Source organism: Spermophilus citellus (assembly GCF_964194105.1).
Source record: "Spermophilus citellus genome assembly, chromosome: X".
Taxonomy (NCBI): domain Eukaryota; kingdom Metazoa; phylum Chordata; class Mammalia; order Rodentia; family Sciuridae; genus Spermophilus; species Spermophilus citellus.
This window is the reverse complement of record NC_138190.1, coordinates 26642088-26666961: the sequence shown is the minus strand read 5'-3', so window position 1 is coordinate 26666961 and position 24874 is coordinate 26642088. Positions and strand designations below refer to the sequence as shown.

General features: G+C 33.7%; 1 protein-coding gene across 6 annotated transcripts in view; it reads left to right on the top strand.

The window, feature by feature from the left end:
* DMD (dystrophin) overlaps positions 1 to 24874 on the top strand; it is a gene marked incomplete at its 3' end in the record, with an annotated part of 2539585 nt that overhangs the window by 1168998 nt on the left and 1345713 nt on the right. For all 6 annotated transcript variants that reach the window (XM_081277777.1, XM_081277778.1, XM_081277780.1 and 3 more), the window contains 3 exons: positions 4677 to 4859; positions 14193 to 14330; positions 17336 to 17485. In XM_081277777.1, the coding sequence (XP_081133903.1) occupies positions 4677 to 4859; positions 14193 to 14330; positions 17336 to 17485 (471 nt within the window). The remainder of the gene's footprint in view (positions 1 to 4676; positions 4860 to 14192; positions 14331 to 17335; positions 17486 to 24874) is intronic.

Below are 24874 nucleotides of genomic sequence, written 5' to 3'. Positions count from 1 at the left end.
ATGGGGGCTGGGGATGTGATGAGGCTCAAGCGGTAACGTGCTCCCCTGGCATGCACAGGGCGCTGGGTTCGATCCTCAGCACCACATAAAAACAAAATAATGATGTTGTGTCCACCAAAAACTGAAAAATAAATATTGAAAAATTTTTTCTCTCTCTCTCTAAAAAAAAAAAAACAAAAAAAACCCCAAAAAACTAAACATTTCATGGGAGCACATTCCAGTCAGAGAAAATACCTCCTGTAAATACTCTAAGATGAACTGGGAAGTGAAAGAAGCCTGTGTTCCCACCCAAAGGGAGTAAAACATAGGACAAATAACCTGAGATAAATTTGAAAAAGTTGGCAAATATTAACACAATAGTTTTATAGGCTATCACAGGATTTTTCATTCTAAATGAAATGATAAAATAATTGGAAGGTTTCAGAAAAGGGATTTCAATGGTTTGAAATTTGATTGTGTGAGGGCATCATGAGAAAAATTATACCAAAACATAATATGAGAGATAGAAAGTATTTTACAAGTAATATAAATTCTATTTTCTCTACTGGTGAAGAACCTGAAACCCCTAAACAGATGAAATAATATAGTAGTGTTTGTCACAAGCTTTATCCATGGTGGAACTAATAGAATTGAAGGTATTTTATCCCATCCCATCCCATCCCATTCTGGGCCATTCTTTTTTATTTTACATTGTTTTTTTAATTATGATTTTTTGCCACCCATGTGACCTTTCCCACCATGTGTCAATTCCTTGATGATCAGTTATCATCTCTTCTAATACTGAATAACCACTACCCCAGATCTCTGAGTAGATCATTGACAGTAAGCTCTTGCTCAGCTGCTCAGTTTCTCGCTGGGTTGCTTTGTGTGGTTTCATCCCTCTTCTGTGTATCTTCCCTCTTTCTACTACCCAGTCAGATACCTTTTATTTTCCAGGGCTGGAGAGTAGTCTCTCCCAAGTTTTAAAATTTTGATAACAATCCCTGAAATGTGCCAACCAATTTGTTTGTGTTGATTGACACTTTTAAATAATTGCTCTAGCTACAAAATTGGTGCAGTATGGGGGTGAAATTGAAAATAAGAAAAGCTCAGGCAGCTTCTGGCAATAGCAGCCAAGGGAGTTGGCCGGAAGATCCCTTTTTTCTGAGTTTTCTGCTTTCTGATCAAGGCAATCTCTTTAGGTCAGTTTTCCAACATATTGATAGTACCTTGTCCAGGCTTCCACCTGTGTTCATTTTGTGAGCAAATTTATCTTTATTTTCAGAAGTTGCTAACAGATATACTTTGAAATCTTTCCCTGATTTATTCAGAGAAAAAGTAGTGAACTTTTGTTTCTTTATTTTCTTCCTTGTGTTTTACTGGGAAATGCTAGTGATATTTTGATAACTTATTTCCCCCCATAAAGAAAAAAATTCTGTTTACATAAAGGAACTGAGAGGAGTGTTTGATAAGAAACATCTGACTCCAAAACTCTTCTGGAGATCAGCAATGACTATATGCAAAAACTATAAAATAAAACCTTGTTAAAAATCTTAAATTTCATTTTAACTGTTATTATTTTTATTTGATTTTTTGCTATTATAATTTTACTACTAAAGATTAGGAAAAAACTATACATATAATAAACATAGTAAATATACATGTTTCTTCAACCACTAGAGCAGGATCCCTGCACATAAATGAATATCAGAATAACCTAGAGGACTATTTGAAATAGACTTTTGGCTTCTCCCTGTAGATTTGGTATTCAGTGAATGTGGGGTAATACCTGAGATTTTTCATTTCTACTAAGTTTCCAGGTGATTCTAAGGAACAAGTTCCAAAGTGGTTCTAAGGAACCATACTTCCTGAACATATGGTTAAAGATACTGTTCATGACCCACGTGCTAGTATATTATGGATAGATACATGGAAAGAAAGGGTGCACGAGACAATATTTTTATGAAGATTATGTCTAAATCATACTGGTTATTTAGCTTTTGTGCCATTTGCATAGTAAAGAAAGCCATCACAATCTTTTTCTCATGTTGACCTAGGAAAATAAATTTTACTCTTTCTCTTTTCTGAAACTATCCCAACATCTAAGCTCCACCATGCGGCCTGCACAATGGTTTCATTAATGAGGTTCTTGGCATAAAAGTTAGCTAGAAGAGATCGAAATAAAACACACAGACTCAGTTACCTTATTTCTATTGCCAGGTCCGAGACGGCTCCCCTCTCTGGTTCCCTCCTCTAACCACCCAGCAGGGCAGCAAGGATTACTCAGGGCTAGCAGGAGAGAGAGAGAGTGAACACGCCTGGGAGTAGCTTTTTATTGGGGAACAAGAGATTCAGGGGAGAATTCCATCCAATGAAGATTGAGGGGGGACTGCACTCCAAGGTCAGGGTCAGTGATTGGGCCCCCGGGATCAGTAGTCAGGCACACCCCCACACGGATGGGTTCTCTCATCAGGAAAGGGCCGGGAAAGTTCTGACACAGCCAGAGCGCCTCAGACCCTTAACGGGAGCCACCCAATCACGTGTCAGAAGTGGCTTCCCACACTAAGCCAATTTTACAAAAGAATATAGGAAGGATTAAAGATTGAAGAAAGGTGTTTTCCATCTTCTGCATTTCTAGATAGGTGCATGGGTTGTTTTTAACTTGTATAATTTGTAATTGCATTCGTTGCATCCAAAACAATAAGAGTCTTTCTCATCTCAATGAGAATTTGAAACTGACATAACAAACTATGAGAAAAATGTAACATCCAGAATCTGTAAATTCTGAATCTTTTTTCTGATGTTCAGTGCAGATATAACAAAACACATGTCTGAAGGTTTTGTTAAAGATCCAATAAGGTAGCAGTGTGGCATAGATGGCATAGCAGATAATAGCACATGTTGAGTGATTAATAGTTGTCAAAATTATTGATCATGCTATAATTATTAAAGTCAAAATATGGTGTGCATAGAAACACACCACACTCCATGTTCAGTGATGCAGAAAAACTGATTTATTTAGAATATTGAACTAAAAGTTTCAATTAATTAGAAACCATAGAGGCTAATGTTTTATAGTCAACAACTTGCATTTGCCATTGTACTGCATACTTTTAAGTCACTGTGGAACTAAAGCCAAAGGATAGGTTGATTATGTTTAAAAATATAAAGGCATTTTATAGCTCAATTTATGTCCTTATACCTAAATTCTCACCAGTATATTATATGCAGACCCTTCCATCTGTTAAAACGTGATTTTTTTTTAACCTGAGGGCTTTTTTTTTGCCCTAAATTCCACTTTCTCATCTTTGTGACAAGTTTTAAGTATTAGGAACCTAAAAATTTCCCAACAGCCTTCAAACAATGATGGATTGATGTATATATAATGTTTTCCTTCCCTCAATTCCAAACGGGATAACCCTCAGAATTGTTTCCCATAGATTTCCAATAGGACTAAACTTCAGTCACTGACAATAGTTCCTGGGATTAATAAATATGTCCTTATATTCTTTATTCCCTTTTCTATCAACATTCCTCATTGTGCTACCAGTATTTGTCACTTAGTACATGCACATCAACTGTATTTGAAAGGTCCTGTCATAGTTGGCCTCTGGAGGAACCCAAACTGTCTGTGTTTCTAAAATATACATACACATTGGATGTTAAGAAAAAAATATATGTCCTATAGCTCAAGACCACCAACATATCTCTTTATTAATTCAACAAATTGTGTTTATTCCTTTTTGCAATGAGGAAACTTATGCACAAAGGGGAACCATGGAGTCTATGAACAAGTAAGAACCTTAGTAGGATATTGGCTCTTGTTAGGTTATTTGAAGCAGGGATTAAGGGCTTTGCTTTAGATTGCTTGTTAATGAGTGTAGGTAACCACACTATTGGGTATTTTATCTTGTCTAGAAGGAAGGAAAATTAGTGAGGCTGAAGTTGTAATTGATAAAGAAGCAACTGTCACTCATATTAATGAAGACAGGGAAATGATTGCTATTTTGTGGTTTGACCAATGCTGATGTTTTGGTCTGCATTCAGACTTGATTATAGAAAATCCTGCTGTTGTCTCGATCTACCTTAGTAACAAAGTGGTCTTGTCCAATGAACTATGGAACAGTTTATCTTCCAAAGGAGAAGATCAAGGCATAGCTGTGAATGCTAAGTCAGGTCCTGATATCAGAGGCTGCTTTTATCTTTTTATTATCTCTCATGTATTTTCAGTTGCCAAACAGAGCTTTCATCAAAATATGGTCCCAGAGATGGCATTAAGATGGCTTTTATGTGTTAATTATCTTTTGACTTAAATAATGATATTTCTACTAATTTTAATATTATTCAAATATCCTGGTTTAGATCTGATTTCAATTATACATTTCTAAGTATCTTTAACTTAGCTACTATTGAAATATTTGGTTCTTGTATATGTATATAGATGTATACATAACTGGTCACAATACATACCCTTGTACAGAATACTTTTCAAACTATTCCTATGAAAGACCTGTTATATTCCAATTGTAATCTTTCCTTCAAGTTTTCAATTACACTTAAATCTAAATGTATGGAAGTAATCAAAGTCAATACTAGATTTACTTTTATGAATCTCATCCTAACAGGGATATTATTTTTAAAAATTATATGATACAAAGGAATGCATTTTGGAATTGAAAACTTTCTTTGTTTTTCAGAGAGCTAAAGAAGAGGCTCAGCAAAAGGAAATGAAAGTGAAACTCCTTACCGAAACCGTAAATAGTGTCATAGCTCAAGCTCCACCTACAGCACAAGAGGCCTTAAAAAAGGAACTTGACACTCTTACCACCAACTATCAGTGGCTGTGCACCAGGCTCAATGGGAAATGCAAGACTTTGGAAGTCAGTTGCTTTTCTTGTTCCTTATCAATTTTATATCAAAATGTGGCCATCTGTGAAGCAAACTGATTAACATGAGTTCTGTTATAAAACTACTTAGGCTTTTTTTAAGTCAGCTTTTCATCATTGTGACCAAAATACCTGACAAGAGCAACATAGAGAAGGGAAAGTTTATTTGGAGCTCACAGTTTCAGAGGTCTCAGTTGACAGATGATCAACTCCATAGCTCAGGTTCTGAAGTGAAGCACATCATGGTGGAAGGGCATGGCAGAGGAAAACTGCTCAGGACTTTGCAATTAGGAAGCAGGGAACTCCACTCATCGTGGACAAAATACAACCTGAAACATGCACCCCCAGTAACCTACCTCCTCCAGCCACTCCCTATATGCCTACATTTACTACCCATTTAATTCCTACCCACAGATTAGTGTAGTGATTAGGTTAAAGCTCTCATAACCTTATCATTTCCCTCTAAGAATTTTTGTGTTGTCTCACACATAAGCCTTTGGGAATCACCTAATATGCAAACCATAACAGGTTTCAATTCCTCACTGACGCACTTTCAAGTTCGATGACTTTGGGTCAGTTGTTTAACTTGCACAATACTGTTTCCACTTTGTTAAATAGAAAAATAATACCTACTTCACAGAATAGTTGAGAAAATTAAATGAATTCGTACACTAGTGCTCAATAAACAGAAGCAAGTATTATTCTATTCTTTTTTTACTATTATGAATATTAGGTAATAGAAATTCTTAAAATAAGTTATTTTTAGATTTTTAGAAAGTTTTTTTTTCATGTATTTGAATGTGTATAAACTTATTTAAGTATCTTAGTGGGAAAGTATTTTTTGGAGATGTGTATGTTATTTTAATTATCTATAATAATTGCTGGGCCCTGTAGAGTTCTTTACAAGACATGTTTACTAACTAGCTCCTTGTTTGACACTTTACATTATATCTATTCATTATCACAAGCCCTGTTTTCTCTTTCCCACATGCCTTATTCTCTAGACTGTGCTTATCTGAATATAGAGATGAGTTCAACTGCCTCAAATGATTACCAAGTAATTATATATAAAAAATAAGCTACGGTGCTACTTTTTCAAATACTATGCTAAGGAGTGCAAAACTTTACCTATTCCAAATGCCCATAATGCCAGACACTGCATATAAATTGGACGTGGCTTTAAGTACTCTTCCACAACAGAGGATTGTCTTTGTGAATATAGCTGAAAAATAATTCAGGTGTCTCATTAATACTAAGAGATATCATTCTTAGTTATTGTTATATGTTAAAGTGTTTGATATTTAAAGACAGATAAAATACAGACCTAGAGTAGACCTTAAAAATATTTAAAAATATAACTTTCACCTGAAGTGCCCTAGATACATACAATATTATAACTTTCTAATGAAATCTTTGGCTTTCTCCATCATAAATTTCAATCTCTTCTTTGTCTACCAGCCCTCTTTTTTTCAAATCCAGTTTACTCCTCAGACACAGGACAAGAGCATTCTCTATGCCAGAACCTGTTATATTTGCTGAGGACATACACACATCTTTTTTATTAGTGGTATGTGAATGCTAGAGAAAATAAACAATGGGAAGGGAGGTAATGGCCACTGTAAAAATCTCAAAGTAAAAACTAATTCACTACAAAGCTACATAAGGGAGGAACTTCTTGTATCCAGGAAATTGTTTTCTGACAATAAGTAAAACACTTAAATATTATTATGTTCTTAATTCTTTACATCAGCATTATCTTTTATTTCCTTTTACTCATTTAAATGATAATCTTTTGTTCATTCAAAATTTATTTTAGTTACATTTTCAAAAGGGAACTTTTATTTTTATCTTAACAAAATTTTCAAAAAGTTTTATTAAATTTTCTATTTTATCTGAGGTGATGCTTCCATACTTTTTTATTTGTATTTTACTTAACTAGTTATTTAGCCCTTTATTTCTTGTCCACTGATTTTACACATATACTTTATCTTATCAACAACCTTATGTGTAATCATGTATACCTTAATCAGTAAAGTTCAGCAATAACAAATATAGGTCTATACACCTCTTCAACAAAAGCATGGCATAAACATTAGCATCATTTAATTTTGAATTTGCGTCTCCCATCTTTTATAATATACATATATATAGATATATATACATATGTACATGTATACACACACATATGCTTAGAACTTCATTTACACCTTCTTATTCTTCCCAAATTAGTTAGTTATTGCTGTTTCTATTGTAATTTTTATTTTATATAATAATAATTTAGATTTACCAATATTATTTTACTAGTTTCTGTGATTAATTTTGCTTTTCATCTTTTCTTCTGAATTCAGTTTCCTTCTTTCTCTTTCCTTCAATGTGAGTAGCAAATGCTCTTTTATTTTGCATGATTGAAAATGCCTTTGTTTTGCCCTCAACATTGAATAATAGCCTACTTGAGCATATAATTATGTCAGGACAGTTATTTTTTGCAACACTTAAAATATTATTTCTTCATCTTCTGAAATTTCTTTTATTAAGAAGTCTGCTGTCAAATTATTGTTTCTTATAATTTTTTCTGGTACCATTTAAATTTCCCTTTGTTTTCCAAGCTCTGCAGTTTGTCTCTATTTTGTCTATGTGTACATTTGCATTCATTTGTATTTTGTCACTTGGTATGCTTATAAGAATAGATAAATTATTTCTTTTTTATAAGTTCTTCATTATCTTTATAAAGATTTGTCTTTTTTCCAGTCACTCCATTCCTTCCTAAGGGAACCTTTATTTGATCTGTGAAGAATAGCCTCACCCTATATTCTAATTCTTGATTTCTCTTTACAATTTTGTGTATTCTTATATCTGTGTGCCTGATTCTGTGTAATTTTTTTTGAAATATTTCAGTTCTAAATTCTTTTTTCAACTCCCTATAGCATAATTTATTTTATTCTTCAGTAGATAAATCTACTCATCTCTGTGTATACATTTACCTATATATCTATAAGTATACTTATAGATCTATAAATATATTTTCTCAAAGACCATATTTTTCATATTTCAAGATTTAGTTTGAAAATCTGCCTGTTATTTTCAAGATATCTTGATTTTTGTAATAAATTGCATTTCTTCCTTTAAACATTTTATAAATATATAATCTGATAAGTATTGACTTAATAATAAGCACAAAATTGTTTAAATTTTCCAGTAGCCAAACCAACCATGTAGTACTCCACTTTCTGACTAGTAGTTGGCTTCTTAAATAATGCTTGAGTGTGACTCTGTAACTTTGTATTCACTCTTAGTTATTGAAATTTACTCTAATTTAAATTTCTTATGCTGTGTACAATTCTGACACCAGTATAGTTTGATCTTACAGCTTTGCACATTTTTATAGAAGTGCAAGTAAGAAAAAGGGATCTGACAGTGCCCTCTTTTCACCCAGTTTCTGGATATTGATCTTTTAGTGTTGGTGTAAGGGAGAGTAAAGAGGCAGAAATACTCTGTTCATGCTGGGGTCCTGCCCTAGCGGGGTCCAGGGATCCTGAAGGATGAGTGGTGTCAGCGCAAAGAATGGGACTGGCGTCATTCCATTGGAGCAATCTCCAGAGAATGAGCTCTAATGCAGCTTTCTCTGGGTCATCTTTTACTGCATTTTTTCTCATCATTATGGATTCAGAATAAGTCATTGATTATACAACTTCCAAATTTTGTCATGATGTGACATTTCCTTAACAATCACTAGGGGTATAGAAAAATGTGACATCAATTTACATTTTTCCAGGATGTGACATTTACTTATGAATTATTATGGCTACAAAATCATTAATAAAATATGTCACTAATTTACATTTTTTCAGATTTTCCCAAGATGTACTATTTTTCCCAAGATATACTATTTCCTTATTAACAGATGTCAAACTACGTAACCAGACTCTAAGTCTCCTACCCTATCATTAACCTTTAAATTTAAAGTACACCTTTATTTTATTTCTAATCTAAAATTTCCATCTAAAGAAGTCCCCTTAAATCTTATACTTAAGATATCCTAAAGTCTATAAACTATTCTTAAAGCATATTAGGAACTCATACAGCTAAAATTTAAGAATTCTAAATCCAAGAATCTAAATAAAATAATATTTCTAACATTATTCTAAAAGTATGTCTTATAAAGCTACTTTAATTAATTCCTACATTAATTCTCATAAAACTTTCTCAAAGAGTTTCTTTGTTTCTTAGTCAAGGTGCGCTGTTTCTTATATTTTTGTAATCTCACTGAAAGGCAAGTTCTGCACATTAGTTCACATACTGCCAATATTAACTATGCCCATCATAAGTCCCTATATGGGGCTGGGGATGTGGCTCAAGCGGTAGCGCGCTCGCCTGGCATGCGTGCGGCCCGGGTTCGATCCTCAGCGCCACATGCCAACAAAGATGTTGTGTCCGCTGAGAACTAAAAAATAAATATTAAAAAAATTCTCTCTCTCTCTCTCTCTCTCTCTCTCTCTCTCTCTCTCTCCTCTCTCACTCTCTCTTTAAAGAAAAAAAAAATAAGTCCCTATATGAAGTAAAAGAGGATTTATAGAAAAGAGGAGAATGTATCTTTATATGCCTTAACTTTCCTAAGTATATAACATAACTTTACCTTAATCAAATAAAACTACATATGGTGGGCTTTGTGCAATAAGCATAATGACTAGGCTTTCTAAGAGGCCAGAAATATGGGCTTGGGTTCTTAGTTGATATGATCAATGTGGTACCTAAAATTCTCATGACCTTTTTGAGAATGATTGTTGTCCATTATCAGTTTTGTCCTCAATGTGCTGAGATAGAAGAGCAGCCTTCTTATTTTGTCCTCGATATGCTGAGGGGTAGTAGAACAGCCTTCAAGGCATGAACTACCTGTTATGTCCTAGCCATCTAAAATTTAATTTGGTTTGGCATTAAACATACTCATGTCTCCTGTCAGGAACATGAGCATAAAAATGAAAAGTACCAATTACATAAAAAAGGGTCTCATAGTTTCAGTTTCCCATCAGCACAGCTTTGCTAGCACTTTTCCTTACAGTGACCTTGTCAAGACAGTGGGAGGGGGAGCACCTTCACCATGTTCATGAATATTCTTTTCTTATCTGGTCACAATTGTTCTTTCCTTTTGTTAATGCTCACATACATCTGTGATCAGTCTCTTGTCCTCTTTCTATATATTATTACCACTCATCTCTTTTCTAGGACTCTGTGGAATTTGCTAAGAATCTGGGTTGACTTTATTCATATGGACTTTGAACCCTAAAAGGGCTCTCTTAGGCACTCATGATTCATTGTAATATTTGACAAAAATTCCAGGCCAACTCTTGCCTATAACCTATACCACCTACACTTTGAAGATTGTGTGTCTTTTTCAAGAAAAAGACTCATGGATTTTATTATTTGTTCTAATGCAAATCTGTCCACTTCTACATTTTTTTGAGAGAGAGAGAGAGAGAGAGAGAGAGAGAGAGAGAGAGAGAGAGAGAGAGAGAGAGAATTTTTTAATATTTATTTTTCAGTTCTCGGCAGACACAACATCTTTGTATGTGGTACTGAGGAGCGAACCCGGGCCGCTCACAAGCCAGGCGAGCGCGATACGGCTTGAGCTACATCTCAGTCCCTCACTTCTACATTTTTATATATAGTTTTATGTGAGTTGTGATATATCAGTATTTCTTTATTTGGGGGATACACACAAGTAGTTTACTCTTTTTATTTTTATTTCACACATAGCAGTAGGATTTATTTTGACATGATTATAAATGCATGGAGTACAGTTTGCTTCAATTACACTTATCCTTCCCCATTTCCCTCCGACTGTTCTCTTTTCTCTTTTTTTTCCTGATATTTCTATTTATTTACATGTTTTAAAAATTAGTGTCTTGTTTATATACATGATGAAGTTTGCATCTTTTGGAACAATGCTTTAGTGATCCCCTAAAGCCTTATTTACCCACCATGCCTCAACTAAAACCTGTGGTCACTGGAAGAACCAATTTCCCATTCCTCCCAGAAATTGAAAAGCTTGAAAGTGTTTTCCTTTGATTCCTTTTTGGTCATACCAATATCTTAAGAGGAAAATTAGTATCAATTACTCATACTTAAATATACCCACCCACTAGATGAGTCATTCTCCTTTAGATCCTGTAAAAGAAAAGGGATCTACATGAGTTTGAGTTGGTATAGCTTCATGGTAGAGCACTTGCCTAACATGCAGAAGGCCATGAATTTGATCACCAGCAACACACACATACATGTACACACAAATGAATGTCACTAATTTCCATTAAAATATGTGAAAGAATTGCATAACTTCCCAGACTTTCCTCTTTTCACTCCTCTCGAACAGCTTCTCCTTCAGGCTCTATTTGGAACAGGGTTTATAAAAATGAGTTATTAATGTACTCCCCAAATAGAATGTAGGTAACGTATCCCTTTTATGCCTTAAGCATAAAAACTAGTTGTCAAACTCAAGGAAATAAATCCTACTGGACACATATATGATCAGACTTAACATGTTTATAATAAAATTGTCTAAAATTGTTCTATTATCTCTGTATCATAAGATATAGAAATTACAATTCATTACAACTTATGACTTCCTCTAATGGCAATGAATTTTCTTATGTGTCCAATAATTTTTTGTTTGTGATCTCACTTATAATTTTTTTCTACTAGAAATATCTTTTGTTTTCTACTGTTGAAAGTTTTTTTATTAGTCCTTTTATTTATTTCTACCAGGATCCTAGAGATTTTATCATCATGTGTGATACAAGTTTGAGTTTCATTTTCTAATGGGAGGATCCTTATTTTCCTATTGAGAATCTAAAGATTTATCAGCCTCCTTGCTAATTTCTTACAGTGAGTAGGGGTTTTCTAGTTCTTGTATTCAAGATGAGTAGATACTACTTTATTCTTTTCCATCTCTCTGGCATGCAGGCGACCATTGCCTCATTTCGTACCCCAAGTTAGTGTTAAATACCCCAGCTTCTATGGAATGTATCCTGTTTTGATAAGCCAGTATTATGTTAAGCTTGGTTTCCCACTATTTACACTTCTTTTCTCCTGACACTTGAGTTTTTCTGAAACAAGTTTTATAGATGAGCTTTGAATTTCAAAAGTTTCCTTTATATTTAACCCAGCATTTCAATATGACTGAAATAGGGTGTGAGGTTGTTACCACATCAGCTCCATGTACTATTTTGAAAGGAAATTTGCTTTGTAATTTCTACTTTCCTTAAAGGCCACTTAGAATTCTGTGATTTCAAAGTAATTTTAAGTTCCAAACTGTTAAGTTTAACAGTTATTCTAAGTGGCTTTTAGCTCCAAGTTTGATTTGGGGACTATATTTTATTTTGTAAAGGTGACCTGTAAAGCTGGTATATTCAGCCTCTCCAGCTGTGTCCTTCAGATGCACTGAGGACAGAAGAGGCCATCCATCGTGATGGTTAAATCAGCAAGATAGTTCATTACCTCAGTCTGCACCAAAGTTAATAAGACACATTACCAATTGCATCCTCTTATCTTTAAAGTTCTAAGGTACCCTTGGGTATTTAAGGAGATATTTATATTTTCCAACTGGGATCTTTGCCCAGAAGGAAGACAGCCTGCAGTCCAGCAAGAGCTGGAAATGACCCAGATTTAAGATTTCTATCACCTTTTAAAGCAAAATACTTAATTATACTATTTGTGATTAAAGTATTTATAAAATACCAAGCACATAAGGAAAAGTGGGAGGCTTATAGGACCTCTTAGAATGATATTTGTCATCAGAAGAAATAGAATATCCTCCATCATTTGTCAGAGCTAAGAACAAAGGAGAAATATGGGAAAACTGAGTTTTTTTTTTTTCCTGAAATCAAAATTCCTTTCTAAGCTTGTATTTTGGTGGTCCCAGCCCACTGATAGCAAGTGGTGATGATTATACTACTATAAATACAGTATTTATAGGTTTACTCAAAATTTACAATACAAAAGCTACTAGAAAATGACTGATTTAATATTTAATATTTATTCTCTCTTTCTCAGCTGTCTGTCTTTTCCTTAAAAGATATAATCATAATCTAAAAATATGCCTATATCATTCCTTTGCAATCTTGATATTGTTCTCTTTTGATTTTCTGATAATTATAAAATGGCAACCTGTGATATATAGGTTACTATGATTTGATATGTCCATCTATTTTGTTCTGTTCATTACCTAAGTGTGCTCCAAAGTTCTAAGGTACCCTTAGGTATTTAAAGAAATATGTAAGCTTATAACCCTTAATGTCCCTTTATCTTTTAATCAGAGATAGAATATCCTACATCATTTGTTGGTATTTTTAATATTTTTATTTGTGCATTATAATAGTTGCAGTTGTTTTTCTTTATATTTGAGGCTGTATTTTCAATTTCTTTATGAGGTATCTTCTGATGATTATAAGGTATTAATTTTTATGTAGTCAAATGTATATATCTCTTTTCTTATACTCATTTTTACAAAATGTTTTATTTAAAATGTCCTTCCATATCCCCCAAGTCAGAAAGACCCTTTTCTATATATTTTAGGAATATGAATTTCTTCTCCTGATTAAGTATGTATACAAGTCAGTTTTACAATATCTATCAAAGGCCCATTTCACAGGAATTATACCTGTAAAATAGTAGTTGTATTTTGTGATAATATACCTCAAGGAAATAACAAAAATATGAAAAAGAAATGTATATTCATGAGCTATTCACTCTACATTTATAAAAGTAAGCAAAACTAAAAGAGTCAAAACTACCCAATAAATATCTATTGTTATGGAAACAAAGATATAACCATTGAAATGAAGTCTTAGATTTTCATTAAAAACATGGCTTCCTGCTAAAATGAAACAATAAGATATAATAGTGAAATGAGAACTAGAGTTAATTCCGTATTTTAATTTTAAATATCAAATGATCAATAGACCATAAAGTTTAGAAGAGATCAAAACAATGATAATGATTGATGTTTGAGAAATTGGGGCTTTCATATTCATTTTTACATATTTTTTAAATTTTTTAATTCCCAGGCTTTAATGTTGGTGAATATAATATTTTAAAATGGAAATCTCTTGATCTTGAATTTATTCATGTGATAAAATGTTTCCTTAATGACTTATAATTACAGAGACTTTAGATGTTCAGAGTAACTACTTGTACTTTAAATTATTACTGCAAAGGGAAGGTGAAATATATAAAGTAAATGTTATACTTTGAGAAATTTCAATGATGGAATGACAGCTTCATATTCACTTTCCTACCAAATTATTTTATCTCTGATATGTGTTTCTTTCTTAGGAAGTTTGGGCATGTTGGCATGAGTTATTGTCATACTTGGAGAAGGCAAACAAGTGGCTAAATGAAGTAGAATCAAAACTTAAAAAAACTACTGAAAATGTTCCTGGTGGAGCTGAGGAACTCTCTGAGGTGCTAGAAGTAAGTTGTAAAGTAATACATGATGATAATTTATATGCAGTATTGAAAGAGGATGATAATTTGTATGCAGTATTGCAAGAGGTCAGGTATCAAACAAGTAGAAGAATGTAGTTTCTATGTATCACTCAGTGATACTGTTGATATAACCTTTTTCTCTCTCTAAGATCCTTCCAGGTCTCAAGGTTTACAAAAAAAGGGTCTAAATTATTTTTACAAAGTACTCTTTCTTTGTGTTATAACACTGAATTCTATATAGACATTTTATCTGCTTAAGTCTACTATAGACCTCTAAAGAGAGTGAATGTACAATTATGCTTTTTTGGAGTAGACCTAAACAGTATGACAGTATGAGACATAAATTCCACTTTGAAATCTACATGAATTGAATTGCAGCAACACTTTAAAATATTCAAATTTAATTTCTGGGAATTTTTACAGCTTAGAGAATATGTTTTCTGGTAGTAAATGGACATGCATTGTTACTATGAAAACCTTTAAAATGTTCAAAAAATTTAGTAAATCTTCAAGTTTTACTTTGGAAATTTGTATTAAGTGAATTTCAAAAGGTTTGCAAGGATAAAATTTGAGTTGTGTTAACTTCTAATATTTAACCATTCATGCTCTATGCATTTTACAATGCTTTTGGCTTATCATTTACATGTAATGAATATGTATTTTAGCATTTGTAATACCTATAGAATTATATGAATAGTGTAGCCCCTGTGTAAGTCTACAAATTAGACCTAAATTATCTGAGATGTGAACAAAGTGTGAAATACTTTTTTAGATAGATTAGAATTAGAATCTTAAATATCATGGCAGATAATTTTATCCAATTTCCTTTTTTTTCCCCAAGAGAATTATAAGACCTGAATAAGTATCAAGAACCATGAGGACAGTCACAAGTAGACTATAATTTTGGCCCTGTCCTATTCTAAGGTATTCATGGGGCAAACATTTCTTGTGAAATAACAATGTGATTTATCTTCCAGAAAAGATGAAACCAACTTAAGTGATGTACTAAAACTCTAGGGCATGTTAAGGAATGAATAATGAGAAAAGGTAGAAAACCTGAGGCAATACCAGAGAATATTTAGAAAAGGAAGTAGGGGAAAGGCTTATTATTACTACTTACAATTCTGTTTGCTAAAGTAGACTGACGGTGTTGCTGCTAATCATTCAGGAAGACATTTTTGAGTAGCACAGGCTAGACTATCAATTGTCAAGAATACAAAAACTGTATGAACTTTTGGCTAGGCGTGGTGGCACATGCTTGTAATCCCAGTGGCTTGGGAGGCTGAGGCAGGAGGATCATGAGTTCAAAGCCAGCCTCAGCAAAAGAGGTGCTAATCAACTCAATGAGACCCTGTCTCTAAATAAAATACAAAATAGGACTAGGGATATGGCTCAGTGATTAAGTGTCCCTGGGTTCAATCCCTAGACTCCCCCCCCCCACAAAAATAAACTGTATGACTTCTAAATTTCCTTAATCCTTAAGAATTCTATAATTGATTCCTTAATTTTGCTTTATTTTTTGTAGTTCCCTTTTTAAATTAACAGCCTATGGATTTCATTAGGATGTAGAAGAAGAAATGTGTCAATGAAAATAAATATCTGCAAAGTTAATGTGTGTTAGAAGTAATAAAATGTTTAAATTACAAAGAAAATTACTGATAAAAACATTTTTATACTAAAAATATGTCTTTTTAAGTGTTTTGGAAGTTATAGTTATATTTTTTACAAAATCATTCAGAAAGTCTCTATTATTTACATTTCCTTAAATTTATCAGGAAAATATGTTGAGATTCCTCAGAATTTGAGAAAAATATAGAAGTTACAAATATGTATTAGAACATTTCAATTTTTTAGCATAAGCAAAAAATAGCATTGAATGAATTGATGAAAACATGTCCATCCTTTATTTTATGAATATTTTTGACACCTAGTAAGACAATATTGATTGGCAGTGTGGTTGTTTTTTCCCTGTAAATCTAGCCAGACAACTTTTTTGGTTTTAAATAGTATGTCAGTTCATTATTGGTGGGCAGCTGTAAATAACAGAAAATAAGGCAAAGGCTAAAGCTCAAACATTTTTTTTTCTTCACAAAAAGATTTACTAGAGGGAAGTTATACAGAGATGATAATGGTTCAACCATATGATGAGGCACCCAGGTGCTCTTTCTTTTATGATCCCTTACTCAGCATGAGGAACCATATCATTTTTTTTATCTGCTCCTCAGCAGGTGGCTACTTTACCTACAGGCTGTGTGTGTATGTATAAAAACATGTGAAAAGCAAAAGAATTTCTTTTTCTTCCTCTTTCTTCTCTCCTCCAATCCTGTCTTTTCTTTCCTTAAATATTACAGATTAAATCCAGCAGCAGTCACTCTACCACTGGACCACAACCTCAAACATTTATTTTTTTATTTCGAGAAATTTTGAACTTAAGTCTTCCAGCATCAACTTCCTAAGCAGTCATTTGCCATGGCTCCTGGCAGGGATTTCTTGAGATAATGTTCTTTCTTTTCCTTCCTTCCTTCCTTTCTTCCTTCTTGTCTTTCTCTTTCTCTTTCTCTCCCTCCCTCCCTCCCTCCCTTCCTTCCTTCCTTCCTTTCTTTTTAATTTGAGGAGAGGAACTCTATTCTTGAGCTTCTACCTACATACACTTTTAGAATTATGTCACTTGCATACCACTATGTATAAGAGAAGTTAAGAAAGTGAATATTTTATCTTTCCAGGATTTAGAGTAAAAGATATCTTAAAGAAGGTAAATCATTTTTAAGTGTTCAGTTCATAATTCTATCATAACCCCATAAAAAAATCATCGATCAACACACTATTTTTTGAAGCAGTAGTGTTCCTTCTTATTTGATTATCCCAATTAAATTTCACTTTAAAATGCTTTTGGCTTAATTATATATAAATCAGAAATGTTGAGCATTTTTTGTTAATTAAACGTATTTGGAAAGAGAAGAGAAATATTAATTATTGCAAATGTATTTCAGTCTCTTGAGAATTTGATGCAACATTCAGAGGATAACCCGAATCAGATTCGCATATTGGCACAGACCCTAACAGATGGTGGTGTCATGGATGAACTGATCAATGAGGAACTTGAGACTTTTAATTCTCGTTGGAGGGAACTACATGAAGAGGTATGAAGATAAGTGAAAAATGTCTTTAATCTTATTTTCATAAATGTATAGCAGATATAGAAGTCTCAGATAAAATAAGGAATAGTTTCAGTACTAGCTCAACTCCCAGGTGTTTGAGCAGCACCAGAATCTGACTGAGTTCTTTACACATGTATATTATAATTTATCTTCATTTTTGTAGGATTTTTTAAACAGGAAACTGAGATATACCAAGAACAGTACCATACTAAAGTCTACAAAGTAATGAATAATCCAGTATTGATACCAGTCTTGGAAATCAGGATCCGGTCCTCATTCACCCTGTGTTGAAGATTAAACACCCAAGAAACACCTAGGCAAGAGTAGAAGCAAGTTTCATTAAAGATAGAGACAGAGATAGACTTCTTTGGAGAGAAGGAGCCCCAGAGCTGGAATCCACAGGAGTGGGTGTATCTTGCCTTTTTATAGATCTTAGATTTTCTCTCCACTCCACCACTTCTCTTTGTCCTGCCTATGTGAAGGTAGGAAAATAGCAATCCAGAGCATGTTCATTTGCAGCTCCTTACATTGGGAAGTATGAATCTCCCAGATCTTTGGAGGTGTGTTAGCATTGCAGGTGGGAAATAAAATCCTGAGGTTAGCTGTTAGCAAACTATTTCCTTTCTTTGATAATGAGCTACCTGTCCTTTGCCCCTGTCTCAGTATTCAAATCAGATCTTATGTGAATCAGACTTGATTTCCTTACTCAAGAATACCAATATGGATTGTTAGTCTTTATATGCTCCTCTGTCTCTTTTACACAAAACCCCATACACATTTGTTATACTCACATATAATCTCTTAATAATACATATGATTCCATTAGGACCCTGTGTAAGGGTCCAGCGAAGCGTTGGAGGAAGAGACCACACAAGAGACTGGCTTCATGCAATTGGCAAAGGGGATTTATTGATTCAGCATGCTGAGGTTCCAGGCTCACTCAGGAAGATAGAGCAGCCCAGAGCCCAGAGCAGAGGTCAAGCAGAGCTTAAGTACACTTTTTGGAGAGGGCGGGGGGGGGGGGCTTTGCATACATCAGAACAAATCATCATGAGGCGCGGGAAAATTGAACAACAACTCTGAAACATGATTAGTACATTTATTGGCGGGAACAGGCTGGACGGGGGTGATTGGTCACTTCTAAGCGGGGTACACATTCAAACTGATTGGTTTTAGGGCCTCAAGGACTAGGTGACATACTACACAGAATCCCAGGTTATTAGACAACCAGTGGAAACAGTGGGGATATTTACTGGGCAGTTCCAGTATTGTCCTAACAGCTACAGGGATTACAGGTTCTGGGGGTAGCAGAGGAATTTTAACAATACCTAGTCTTTCACTTTTTAACTCAGGCCTTGTAGTTTAGAAACTTTACAATGCCCGGTCTTTTACACTTTAACTCAGGCTTTGCGGCTTAGAATCAGCTTAGAAATTTTACCTTTACATCTGGATATTGTTTATTCCTCCCAAATAACACAACAACTTTTTATATATAAAATAAAGTTTCATATTTCTGAATTCACATACATATGCATAACTTTTCAAATCAAACTTAACATATTTCTCCTAATCAAATACTGTTTTCATACTCTTTCATAAATAAAAAATGGATTTTTAAAAATAACCTGTTTCATCATGATGTTTAGTTTCATATCCATTTACCGAGAGCATCTACTATATGTGAGATACTGATCAACACTTTGGCTAATACATAAGAAAAAATTATCCAGCATAATTTATAGATTGATTGTTTAAGCCAAAATTCATTGATTTCCTATTGTGTGCAGGACATATTCAATACTATACATATAGGGTGTGAAGGGGAAAATAGAGACTAAGTGCAGTGGTCACTAGGGAGACCTTCAGGAACCCTTTTGATATTTAAATGGAGAAGTTTTACATGTTTTAAACTAGAAGAAAAGTCCTGAATAGGACCTCTTCTCTCTAATATCCTGAAGAGAATTAGCTGACAGTAAAATAGATCTGTATAGGTGTGGTAGGAACAGCCTCCAGGTTTGAATCCTGCCACTGTATTCCAGTAAGTAGTTTATCCATATGAACATAAGGGATTGGACATTGGAAAGGATAAATTTGAAACAATTCATTGTTTGTTCCTTGTTATTCTGTTACTGAATGTGAGTTAAAGTAGATATTCCTAGGTGGTAACTAAATTGATGGTAATTTAAATTTGGATTTTGCTCTAGAGTTATAATATTCTTTTATTTACATTTGTATATTATTTTCAGCTAAGAAGTTATAGTTCAAGTTAAAAAAAATCAGAAATCCCATTGTGAAACTGGCTTTGGCTAAGGTCCAACTTTAGGAATACCCCATTCCCTAATCAGATCTTGGCATAAGCCTTATTCATAAAATAATTTTATAACCATTTATAAACATAAACTACTTATGGCCTTGTATTTCAAAGGTCTTTGATATGAAACCAACATAAGTCCATGCTAAGCATCTATAATCTGAAATCCAAAATGTTCCAAATTCACAATTTTTTATTAGAGCTTTATGGTTATACATAGTAATTGGCTTATTTTTTTGCTGATCCTTTTTGAAAAAATTGAACCTGATTTTATATGATGAGATGCAGGCACACTATAAATGTATAAAATTACTTTCAAGTTATGTGTGTAGAGTGTATATGAAATTAATAATTTTGTGTATGGAGCAATCCCCACAATATCTCATTAGGTGCAAATATCTAAAATCCAAAGAAATCTAAAATTTAAAATATTTCTTCTCTCAAGCATTTTGGGTAAGGCATACTCAACTTGTGATAATTCAACTAAGGACACTTTGATAGAATAGCTGCTCTACCATAATACTGTACTGCATTGCTAAAGCATGAAATTTTGAATAAGAAAAACTTAGATAGGAATAATCCCTGGAATTAGTCAGGGTGCAGAAAGGGCACCAAAATTACATCATCAATTAAAAAGGAAAGATTTCCTAAAGAAGTATTAGCTGTTTACTGGGAATTAATTATTGTGCGTGCGTGCGTGCGTGCGTGTGTGTGTGTGTGTGTAACAGCTTTTTTCATAATTCTTAAGAACAATGAAAGAGAACTCTAAAGAATGTCCTGGTGTGGGTGCATAAGCATGTACGCGCGCGCACGCGCACACACACACACACACACACACACACACAATGCCCTGGGAATAAGGGATAGTATCAAAGGAAGGAACTGAGTGGTAAAGGGAGGATCTCTACCCAAAACTATATTCAAACCTCTTTGTTAAGCCTATTTCTGGGATCCATAAGATGGCAATAGAGTTTGTTGCCAAGAGCTAATTTGTAGTTAGGGTGCTCAAGTTACTATGAACGGACTGTTGGGTTTGGATGCTGACAAAATTTATAGGAAAGTAGCTTGTAATGGATGTTATTGTTTTTTATTTTTATTTTTTTAAATCAGACACAATACCTTTATTTTATTTGTTTATTTTTATGTGATGCTGAACATTGAACCCAGTGCCTCACACATGCTAGGCAAGCATTCTACCACTAAGCTACAACCTCAGTCTTCTTACTTACTGTTTTTTGTTTTGTTTTGTTTTGTTTTTTTGAGAAGCTGGTTGTTTTACACATTAAACTTCTTAGGAAACTACCTGTAGTGGTTGCTTCTGAACTTGGGAGACCAGATGGGACTCCAGGAAGCTCCCTATGGATTTGCTACCCATGTTGAATTCACCACTGGAGCACCCATACAACATGCCAAATTCTACCTTTTCCACAGGCTAACCAGAGTCACAGGTATGAAATGTAAAAGCACACTGGAACATAAGAAAGTTAACCTCCTCCATTGTCACTCCAATGTTTTCTACTGAGAAAGCTTAACAACATGCCAACTGGCTAAGGGAGAAATATTTCAGTATCAAAAACAGGACAGTATTGGCCTGGGGCTATGGCTCAGCAGTAGTGCACTTGCCTGGCATATGTGAGGCACTAGGTATGCTGCTTAGCAATGCATATAAATAAATAAAATAAAAGTCTATCAACAACTAAAAAATATTTTTAAAAACAGGACAATATTGAAAGATAATTCATTTATAACTGACACATCCCCCCTGTAATTTATTTGCTATGTGTCCTTGGGTAGTATTTTCAAGGTTTCTATATCCTCATCTGTAATAATATATCCTGTTACTTAGGATTCTTGTGAGAAAAATATAAAATACTACATTCAAAGTGCTTAGTATTATTCTAGGAACATAGTTAATAGTCAATAAATGATTAGAACTTTTATTTTGACTAGGTCATATTCTAGAGTACCTATTCTCTAGAAATGTGGGCATATACAAAACCATGTATATATACCATTAAGAGCAAGAATAGGCAAACAATTATATAAATTCTAATATGAAATATAATTAAATTGAACATATTTCCATTAACTAAATTTTTTCAGAACAGGATCAAGCATAATTTATTTCTTAAGGAGGCAGGAAGTTATTGTGAAAATGTTGAAGGCATAAGCACAGACTCAGAAAGTTAGTGTTTTTCTTTTTTTAAACTATTAAGCTTTTGCTGGGATTCATGGTACCTGCCTGTAATACTAGTTGCTCAGGACCCTGAGAGTGGAGGATCAGAAGTTCAAGGCCAGTCTCAGCAACTTAGTGAGACTCTGTCTCAAAATAAAAAAAATAAAAATAAAAAGAGCTGGAGATATAGCTTAGTGTTAAATTGACACTGGGTTCAATATCTGGTATCCCCCCAAAAAATAAAAAAAAAATGAATTGTTTTTGAGTGATAAAAAGAAAAGGAAAGCAAAAAGAAATGAATCAGATAGTGAAAAAAGAATTTATCATTCTCCTAAATCTTAAAATTGGAAGGAGTTCTCTAGCTCTACTTCAATGATCACTTAAGCAGAATGCAATAACAGCAGTAAATAAAACCTGAATGAATAGAATTGAAACTGTCTTGGCTATGCTTATATAGATATTTGATCAATACTAATCTGAGAGTTATTTGGCAATAAAAACAACTTTTGAGAATTAGAGTGGATTAGGATGGGCTCTAAATCACATGACTGGAATTCTTAGAGGGCCAGGTAAAGACAGAGGCACACAAAGGGAAGAGGGCATGTGAAGACAGTGGCAGAAACTGGAGTGATGCAGCTACAAGCCAAGGACTGCCAAGGACTGTTGGGAGCCAACAGTGCCAAGGAAGAAGTAGGGAAGGATCCTTCCCTAGGTTTAGAGGGAATGTAAGTCCATTCAGTTTTGACACCTAGATCTTGGATTTCTAGATTTCAGGACTGACAGAATGGTTTCTGCTATGTTAAGCCACGCCCTTGTGGTACTGTGTTAAGAAAATTCTTGAAAACTAACATGAAGTTTCTTTTTAGGGGTGATGAGAATGTTCTAGGGTGGATGGTTGCATAACTCAGTGGATATTCTAAAAATTACTAAATTATATACTTTAAGTTGGTGAATTTTATGGTATATGAATTATAGCTCAATAAAGCTATTATTAAGAAATATTTAAAGTTATTTAAAATGCCAACCTTGAGTGACCCCAACATGGAGAGCTTCTATTTTCAGTCTATCATTGAAGGTGAGAGGAAGTTGAGAGGTAAATATTAGATGTTAGTCAAATAGGACTGGCTGCTAGGTCTGTTGCGATTTGCTATAGGGACTTGCAGCCTTTTAGACAGAACTACATCTGCAAAGACCTTATTCTAAAGTCACATTCTGAAGTTCCAGGTGGACATGAAATTTATGGTGGATGCTATTCAGTCTAGTACAATACCTATTAGCCCTCAGTCCTCATTTTCTCTCAACCCCCGCTCCACTCCTATGGCAACCAATAATCTATTTTCTGCCCATGGATTTGCCTGTTCTGAACATTACATGTAAATGGAACAATACAATATGTAGTCTTTTGTGACTTCCCTTCTTTCCCTTAGCACAAGGTTTTCATGATTCATCATGTTGTAGCATAAATCAGTACTTTATTCTCCTTTTTATGAAATAAAATATTTAGTTGTATGGATAAAAATAACTTTTGATGCTTTAGGTCTGTGATTAAAACCATATCACCTTAAAGATCATATCCTTTTCAAATTCTGTAGGGCTAGAATTTTGCAAGATATGATATTGAGTCAGAGTTAAGATGATGGGTACAAAGAGTACTTTCTTATGTATAAGGTGTAAGGCACTTTAATCAATTATAGACTACTTATGTAATAGAGAAACACATAATAATTCATCACCTAAATCCATCCTTTGGATATTCCCACTGATTATCTAGAGATAATGACGGGTGTTTTGATGCAATAGAGTTGAAACTTTGAGATACATATTCTGAAAGACTAGAAAAACAGAATGATTACACTAAACAGAGTTTTTAAATAAAAAAGTTTCCCCAAAATCCACATTATACATTAATAAATTATAGTCAAGAATTCTGGGGGTTGGGGTTGTGGCTCAGTGGTAGAGCACTTGCCTAGCATGTGTGAGGCACTGGGTTCAATTCTTAGCACCAGATATAAATAAATAAATAAAGGTACATTAACAACTAATAAAAATATTTTTAAAATTCTGAATTTGTTCTAAGCCATTATTTATGTGATTTTTTTTATCTGAAGAAAAACAGTTTTCCCATTAATAAAGTAAGTGCTTTTTCATTTGAAGATGAGCCTTAACCCATTTTCTTCTCAATTAAATGCCTATGTCAGAGGTTTGTGGTTTGTTTTTTTATTGCCTACCCATGTTTCTTATAGCTACAATTATGCAGAGTTAAGGTAATATTCAGTTGCCTGTTAAATCAATCAAACAGCCAGAATTTTTATTGCCTATGAATATTTAAAAGGGACAGGCTAGATTCCATTCCTAATTTCAGAGTGTGAGTTTGCATTCAGATAAGTAATAAATTATTTCTGTCACTCTAAAAGGCATCTTTCACTCTTCATAATCATCTGGCACTATATTTTCTACTCAGAGCAATGATTTGAAGGATGGTTAGCAAACCAGGAAGCAGCTCCAAAAGTCATACCAATTCATATAATTTTTATGACTACTATAATAGCTTTATTCTCCACCAGAGTAACCAAATCACAGAAGATCTTTTAGTAATATAACAAAATCTATAATAATAGTAATTATACTCTAATGGTTACAAAGACCCAGGTACTGTTCAGACACATGTGTTCTCATTTTCTTGTTTAGTTTTCACAGTATCCCTATGATATGGAATATTTTTTCTACAAGTAGTTTTAGTTTTTATAAATTTTTTATTATACATGACAATAAACTATACTATGGCATAATTGTAAAACCATGGAATATAATTTGTTCTTATTCAGTCTCCAGTACTTCCCCTTTTCCTGGCTTCTTTCTATTCTGTTCCCTTCCCTCTACTCTA